This window comes from Macadamia integrifolia, chromosome 4 (genome assembly GCF_013358625.1).
Source record: "Macadamia integrifolia cultivar HAES 741 chromosome 4, SCU_Mint_v3, whole genome shotgun sequence".
In the NCBI taxonomy this organism is placed as follows: domain Eukaryota; kingdom Viridiplantae; phylum Streptophyta; class Magnoliopsida; order Proteales; family Proteaceae; genus Macadamia; species Macadamia integrifolia.
The window spans coordinates 13,755,781-13,763,708 of NC_056560.1; the positions used below are offsets into that span (position 1 = coordinate 13,755,781).

Sequence of the window (7,928 nt, forward strand, 5' to 3'; positions counted from 1 at the left end):
AAAAAGAGATTAACCCAAATGGGCCAAATCCCAATTCCCGACCCTTGTCTTCTATTAGGAACCCTAATCGATTGAAACTATAACCATCCTTCTTCCCTCATCTAAGTAAACAAAAAAAAAAAAAGACAATGAAGAGTAAAATTACAAGAAACTCCTTCCAAGCTTCCAAAAACGAACAAACTAGGGCGCGCGGCGCGCCTCTCAAGTCTCAAGTCTCAACGTCGCAATTTTTTGAATTCTCGCGGCCTGTTCAAAATATTAACCTTCCCCCCCTTCCTCCCAAGTTAAAAAGGCCAGCGGAGCAAAATCGCTATTCAAAATTCCAAACCCGCCAAGTGAGCTTATTAGATCTCCTACCCTTTATGTTATTAACGGTCTCCTCCTTTTCCCTCTCAACTCTCAAACGTCCAGATCTCTCTCTCTCTCTCTCTCTCTCTCTCTCGTTCTTTTCTTCCTTTTTTTTCCTCTTCATCGAAGGACATAGATTGCTCTCTCCGGCGCTGGATCTAAGATACCAGGAGATCACAATTTGACGTTCATTTTTGTTTGATCTTTTGTTTAACTCTACCATTAACGGCCGCAGCAGCGGCGGAAGAAGCAGAGGAACAAGAAAGAGATCAGGAAATGTCTTCGTTCGTTGAGTTTCAAGATCCCGAAACGAGGCCGCATGCCTATTGCAGGAAGCAGAAATCTTTGGGGTTGTTGTGCTCCAAGTAATGTTTCGCTTTTTTCCCTTTAGATCTTGGCTTTTTTTTGTCTGGTTTCAATATAATTTTCCCCTCGATCACTTGTTAGTATTGTTTTATAATCTTCCGAATCATTTCACAGCTTTTTGAGCTTGTACAACCGAGATGATACTGAGTCGATTGGATTGGATGACGCTGCGAATCGATTAGGTTAAACTCCGATCTGCTTTCTTTGCCTTCTCTCTTTCAATAGCCTCTATTACGCTGTGTTGACTGTGTTATCCTAACACCTTTTCGCTTCAGGAGTTGAGCGGAGGCGGATCTATGATATAGTCAATGTCTTGGAAAGCATTGGGGTATGATATTTGATCTTTTACCTGTTATGTTAGCTTGAATTTATAAATTTCTTGAAGTTTTATGCATATGATCCGTTTAGGTTCTAGCGAGGAAGGCGAAGAATCAGTACACATGGAAAGGATTTGCAGAAATTCCACAGGCGTTAGAGGAGCTTAAGGTAATCTTTTTGTTTGTAAAGATCACAGATCTCAAGTGATTTAAGACTGGAAGTTCTGTGAATTGCGCTAACTTGTATTTTGATACTTGATTAGGAGGAGGCTTTGAAAGAGAACTTTCCCAACACCTTCGATGCTAGCAACTCTGCCAAAGTAGGTTACATAGCATTTGATCCGCTTAATTACTCCTCTCCTTTTATTGTATGACTTTAATCGCATAATTTTCAAAATGGCAAGGTTATCCTATCATCGAAGGTTTCAGACGATGAAGAAGATGAAAAATCTATTGATCCAAACATTCCAAGCAAGGAAGACAAATCAAGCTCCAGTTCCGTTATTTCTAAACTTTCTGCATCCTCTAAACCTGCTGGTAACATTTGTTCTGCACTTTTGCTAGTCATATTCTTTCGTTTTTCTATGGTCATTATTTGTGGCAAAGCTTGCACAATATTTTAATTTTTAAATATGATCATCCTATATTGTCCCTACTTATAGAGTTTTGGCCAGTTTTGAACTGTTAATTTATCTCCCTTGGATATTTTATTCTACAGATAATAGAAGAGAGAAATCCTTGGGAATTCTCACCCAAAGCTTTATCAAGCTATTTCTATGCTCTGATGTAAGTGGATGCTTACACACTTTGTTCTAGTTTCGTTTTTGATTAAATAATTAATTAATTATTATTATATATATTTTTTAATTCAACTCATCCAACTCCTCATTTCTTCAGGCAGACATGATCTCCCTTGATGAAGCCTCTAGGATATTACTTCGTGATGGCAACAATTCGGCTCAGATGAGAAGTAATTAATCCTCCCTTGTCTCTCTTTATTCTGAATTACTTTCCGAGGCAAGAAATAGCAAGTGAAAAAAAAAAAAAAAAGCTCCACGACTAATACTTTCTTCGTAAGGTAATTCTGCAGCAAAAGTTAGGCGATTATATGATATTGCGAATGTGTTGTCTTCCATGAGTCTTATTGAAAAGGTAAAATCCCGTTGCCAACTCCCATCCTTTTTCTTTTAATATGTGTTTGATTATTGTTTTGACCTTCTTCTTGATTTTGCAGACCCATCATGTTGAGAGCAGGAAGCCTGCATTTAGGTGGCTGGGAACTAGAGGGCAACTTGGCAATGGATCAGGAGGTTCTTTTGATTTGAAGGACACCAGAAAAAGACAGTTTGGGACTGAGATTACAAACAATAATTTCAAGAGAAACAAAGTGAATTCCTTGATGGATGAGAAGGCTAAGCTGAAGCCAAACCTCCAAATGCAATTGAAACATGATAATCTGACAAATGATATGGGCAGAAACCAGATCGAGCAACAGACAAAGCAAAGCTCCCAGGGTTTTGTGTTTGGCCCATTCAGTCCTGTTGTTATGCCCAAAGTAGGTGAAGCCAGCAAGAACAATGTCAAAAGAGTTCAGAACTGGGAGAGCCTTGCCTCTTCTTATCGCCCTCAATATCACAACCAAGGTAACCTCTTTTGAAAATTACCAGTTCTGTTTACTTGCATTGGATTTCAGTACTGTTTGACTGAGCCATCTGTGGTTGGGATCAAGCTAAGTGCCTTACATCAGCAATCCATTAGTTTTGCATTATGCTTCTCTACTTATATACCATGTTATTTGGTGATCCAACAATTGACAGCTCTCCAATCAAGATCGCATAGCTGTGAAAAAGTGTCGACGATCTTTGGTTTGGAAGGTTCACAATCAGACAGGAAAAGAGAAAAACAGAAGGTGCTTTTTAGGCCATCTTCATACTCTAAAAGATGTGCTTTTCCTGTACTTTTGGGGAAGTTATCCTTGTTTTCTTCCACAGTAAACATATATGACCTCCCCACATAGATTGAAAGTGCCCAAATTGAATTCAAGTTTTCTCCTTGTGTACCATCCCAGGTGGTACTGCCGTTGTCATTCCTAATTGCCTAACTTATAAAACTTTATTGGCCATGAGTCTTTTGGCTCAAGATTAGACTGTGGAGGGATCCTTAACTTTGAAACTTAATGGGCTATCCATCTTGTAGGATGTGGGCAATCTCTGGAATGCCCTGGCTGAAACATCAATATAAATATAAGCATTTGTAATAACGGAAACTATTTCAGCAAACTGACATTAGAATGGAATTATGTTGAATTTTGCAGCTTTGAATGACCTCTTTGCTCATTATCTAGAAGCGTGGAAGTCGTGGTATGTTGAAATCGCTGGCCAGCAACCAATAGAACAGTATTCTTGATGCACCTTAAAACTTTTTGACAACAGTGTACACATGTACATCAATGAAATACCAATTTCTTTTTGGTACATCCATTTTTCATTTTCTTGGGGTTAAAGAGGGCCTTGCTGGGTGCATGTTCTCAGTGCTCCAACTGTAATGGCTATAAACCATTTCACCCTCCTCCCCTTTTTTCTAACCTTTGAATTGGATAAAAAATTGTTTCAGGGTTGGTGACCCATTATAAAGATTTGTTTACCTTGCTATTGTCTTGTTTCTCTCTTGAATCTTATGTTGTATGGCTTCAAAGTTTCCAAGGGCTTGCCATTTAATATGATTGGCTGTCCCCCCTATTTGAATTTATTCTTTATTGGGGCTTTTGGAAGTTATTGGGGGTGGGGAGGGGTGGAGGACTTTTTGTAATGTGAATTTATAATTAGAAGTGTATTTTGTAATTGATTTGATATCGTTGGGTGTTCTCAAGCAGATGCCTGAGAAGGTATTTTGAGGTCAAACACGTACTTGGAGTTAAGCTGATTTGGTTAGAGGTGATGCTTCTGTTCAGTCCATATTTCTTTTTTTCTGTAAAATAATCGAAAATCAATAAAATTTATGTCTAATCCCAAGATTCATGAGTCCTTTAAATAAAAAATCTCTGAAAAACCATAGTTTTGTACAAACATTTGCTTCTTGATTTAATTTTTTAGAGTTTTATTCAATTTCAACAAATTCCAAGTCGATTTAAATCTGAATGGAGGGTTGATTGTAGATGGGTTCGTGTCATTTAAAAGAATTTTTTTTTTTTTTTTTTTTTTTGTGGTAGGGTTCTAGCCATATAATTCCCTAAATGTCCAACATTTAGATTATCATATAATTCTTCCACTAAGCTGGAGATATAAACGGATCGGATGTGATCGGATCTAAATATCCCCTGATAGGATATGAATATGGATATAAATGCAAATCAAATCCAAATTTTAGCCTATCTGTGTACATTCCAAACTTGTGTAACCCAAACCTTTCTTTCCCTGATGGATACAATTTGCTCTCAATCCATGTCTCAGTTTTCTTAGCTCTTTTCCTTATTCCCTAGAGGTAGTTGAATCTTCAAGAACCTTCACGATCATTAGCTACTTACTTTTTAAAATAGATATCTATTTGAGCCAGTTAGATTATGTTCTGTATTATCTGAATTTGGATCTGGATACTCTTTGGGAGTCTGGACCATAGTTAGTAAATTCGGATTCGGGAATTATTCGGGCGGAGAATTATTCGGAATAATTCGATTGATTAATTTAAGGATTCGGTCAAAAAAGCGGTCAAAAAAGCTTATTGGGTTTTTTTTTTTAATTGTTTATTATTATTATTATTATTATTTTTAAATAATGTTCAAATGGACCGAATAATTCGGTTTAATTCGGATTCGGTCCGAATTATTCACGATTTATATTAAATTTTGAAAAAATCGTGAATTTTAAAGAATTTTATTTTTAATTCGGATTCGGTTCGAATTTTTGATAAAATTCGGTTCGGCCGAATAATTCGCGAATTATTCGTTCAAATTGCTAACACAGGTCTGGACTGGTCCCGTGCTGCTCAGTAAGGATTGAGGAGGTGGTCACAAGTCACAAGTCACAACTCTCTACCTTTTCATACATAACAGCTTTTCCTCTGAAAAGAAAAAACTACTTGAAAGTTGAAACTGAGATTTAAATCACTGATGGGCTGATTCATATTGGATATGTTATCTGCAAGAGTTCAAAGCAAAACTTAAGAAACGTTACTATGAAAAGCAGAGATTACAAAAAGGACTTGAACAGTGACTCAAGTCAGCTCAGAGAAGCTCAAGTCACATAAGGGGGAGACTGTACGACAGCGTTTGTTAATTACAGAGGGACTACTGAAAATTTCGATCGGAATATTTCAATACATACATATTTCTGTTGGAATCATAGTAAGATAATTGCATCACCTTTGCTAATTTCTCCTGCAATTATCTTTTTGGCTATAGTCTTTTGGAACATCATATCAATGGTTATTCGCACATGCCATGCACCATGGTTAGGCTTATAACCTTCTTGTATGATCTTCTCCATTAGCATCTGTGTGACTTGAAGCTTTATGCCCTTGTCCTTGTTGAGCTTGAGACTGGCTTCCCTCAATAACATTTCCGCTATCTCCTTTATGTGAGATTCTTTCAATTGCTTAAAAATAATGATAGCACTCAACCAATCGATGAATTCTGGTTGGAAATGAGTTCTGAACTCACGTTCCATTATATCCTTAATCAGAATCAAATTACTCGCCAAATTGGATGTCATTATTACGAGCATGTTCCGGAAATCCATAGTCCGGCCTTGTCCATCTGTGAGCCTTCCATCAGCCAGCATCTGAAGCATGATGTCAAAACATCAGGGTGAGCCTTCTCTATCTCATCAAAGAGGACCACTGCGGGGACAGGGGCGAACAACTTCAGTCAGCTGCCCACCCTCATCGTACCCACTGTAGACTGTAAGCTTGGAAACTCTGAATTTCTCCTTGAAGTCCCTCATATCGAACCGAATCATGGATCCAAAGCAGTGATCAGCCAAAGCCTTGGCTAGTTCTGTCTTGCCGACCCCACTTGGGCCAGAGAATATGAAGCTAGCAATAGGTTGGTTGGGGTCTCCATGCCCAGCATGAGATAGGGAGATGGCTTCAGTGATAGCTTTGATGGCTTCATCTTGACCAATGACCCGCTTGTGAAGTGCCTCTTCCATCTTTTGAAAGCGGTGACTCGTCATTAGAGATCACTCCAACAGGGATCCCAGTCCATTTAGATACAATATGCTGAATATCTTCTCTGTCACAACAAGAGGAAGAGGACCGGCAGCCTCAGTACTCTCTGCCTTGCTTTTCTCCTGCTTGGCTGCTTTGTCCATGATATTCTCTATCTGGGTTTTGAGGTCCATTTCTCGATGCCGCAACTCTCTCTTGTAAAATTCAATTCAATTCAAATTCAATTCAGTCATGGTTGGTTGATGAAAGCCTACTAATAAATTTTTTAGTTTTGAACATAAAACCTCATAGAACTAATGCTCCTACCATTTAAAACTTTTCTTTTCTCAATTTAATCTGCCTTAATTCATCATTAAGCTCAGCTTCCTCAGGTACCTGCAGAGGCGAAAGTATCAATCTACTCTATGAACTAACAGTAGTGATTTCAAGAGACAGTAGTGCATTACAAGAAACTGATAGCTAGAACTAATACTCTCACCCTTTTATACTTGTCCCACCTGCGAGCAAGTTCATTTTTCGCACAGAAAATCTGCCTTAATTCATCTTTAAGCTCTCTAACTTCCTCAGGTACCTGCAGTGGCTGCAGAGGAGAAGTATTAACACACTAAGTACTCTCTGAACTAACAGTAGTGAACCAACAAAGGGTTTGGTAAGATCACTCTATTAACACATACATGTTCATCAAGACGACAAAGCCAAACCTCAGAACCAGCAGCATCAATTAAATCAATTTCTTTGTTAGGCAGGAAGCGATCACTTGAGAAAAAAAAAAGTTATTAGAACATGAAACATGACTTTAGTTATTAATTCTGATTTGTTTGAGAAAAGTAGTTTATAACAACTTTAATTGATTGTGTCGATCCAGAATCAGAGAAAACTATTCACTAGAAAAATAATGGAAAAACTGAAAGGTGTTTGACAAAATTCAAAACTAATAAGAAATTAAGTTACCTACCTGTAGTTCACCTCTAGCAAGAAGTGGTTTCAAGATACTTGTAGCATCAATTGTACCTCTTGCATTGATTAGACTGTGTACATCTATAAAGAATATAACTTGGCCACTATGAATACTTTCCTCTACAAGCTTCATTAATCTTTCCGCGACCTTCCCATTGTCTTCCGTATCAGCAACGAGAAGGCCCATATTCAAGCACTGATCCTGATCCTGTTCTTGCCTTCCAACAACAGGAGAAAGTTTTTTCTACAAAATTTACGAAAATTAGAAAGAAAAATTAGCATAAAGAAAGCCATTATAAAGCACATCAAATAGATGCGATAAATGAATGATAACAACAAAATGCACCTCCTTAGCCAGTTTCGTCAGATCAATTCCATATTCTTCAAGTGTTGGCATTGGCATCTCATTGTCACTGCTTCCACCAACAGCTTCTGTGCTCTCACTAACCATTTGGATAACCTACTCTCTCTCACACACACACACACACACACACACACACACACACGCATGGAAATAAGATTGTATAACATAAATGGAGGATGTAATAAAAGGTTAACTATTTCACTTGCCTGTGCACGTAGCACATTAAGGTCCATAGTTAGTAAAATACACGTATAATACGCACGCCCGAACATTTAATTCAAAAGTTCGTAATTTGACATATCAATTCAAAAAACTGTTTAATACACTGATTTTAAAGATAATCATATTATACACGAATAATACTTGTATAATACATTACATACTCAATAAAACTTTTGAGTTAAAAAAAAAAA

General features: G+C 37.6%; 1 protein-coding gene and 1 pseudogene across 4 annotated transcripts; one reads left to right on the forward strand and one right to left on the reverse strand.

Moving 5' to 3' along the window:
• The first annotated feature begins 297 nt into the window (after window positions 1-297).
• Window positions 298-3,682, forward strand: LOC122076923 (E2F transcription factor-like E2FE). 4 transcript variants are annotated; one of them, XM_042642577.1, is made up of 12 exons: window positions 298-713; window positions 829-896; window positions 990-1,042; window positions 1,123-1,200; window positions 1,295-1,352; window positions 1,434-1,568; window positions 1,750-1,817; window positions 1,929-2,001; window positions 2,122-2,183; window positions 2,266-2,674; window positions 2,849-2,940; window positions 3,346-3,682. In XM_042642577.1, the coding sequence occupies exons 1-12, from the start codon at window positions 625-627 to the stop codon at window positions 3,349-3,351; spliced, it is 1,191 nt and encodes a 396-aa protein (XP_042498511.1). In that variant the 5' UTR covers window positions 298-624; the 3' UTR covers window positions 3,352-3,682. The 4 variants fall into 4 exon arrangements, with proteins under 4 accessions (XP_042498511.1, XP_042498509.1, XP_042498512.1 ...); XM_042642575.1 differs by having other exon boundaries at window positions 303-713; window positions 1,295-1,351; window positions 1,436-1,568; window positions 2,110-2,183; XM_042642578.1 differs by lacking the exon at window positions 2,849-2,940 and having other exon boundaries at window positions 304-713.
• A 1,485-nt stretch (window positions 3,683-5,167) lies between these two features.
• Window positions 5,168-7,928, reverse strand: part of LOC122076258 — a 5,552-nt pseudogene continuing 2,791 nt past the window's right edge.

Bases quoted from the DNA above. Each gene is read 5' to 3' on its own strand.
- LOC122076923 (XM_042642575.1), top strand. From the start codon at position 625: ATGTCTTCGTTCGTTGAGTTTCAAGATCCCGAAACGAGGCCGCATGCC. The intron at 1,352-1,435 runs GTAGGTTACATA...CAAAATGGCAAG, and splicing joins ATGCTAGCAACTCTGCCAAA to GTTATCCTATCATCGAAGGT. The intron at 1,818-1,928 runs GTAAGTGGATGC...TCATTTCTTCAG, and splicing joins AGCTATTTCTATGCTCTGAT to GCAGACATGATCTCCCTTGA.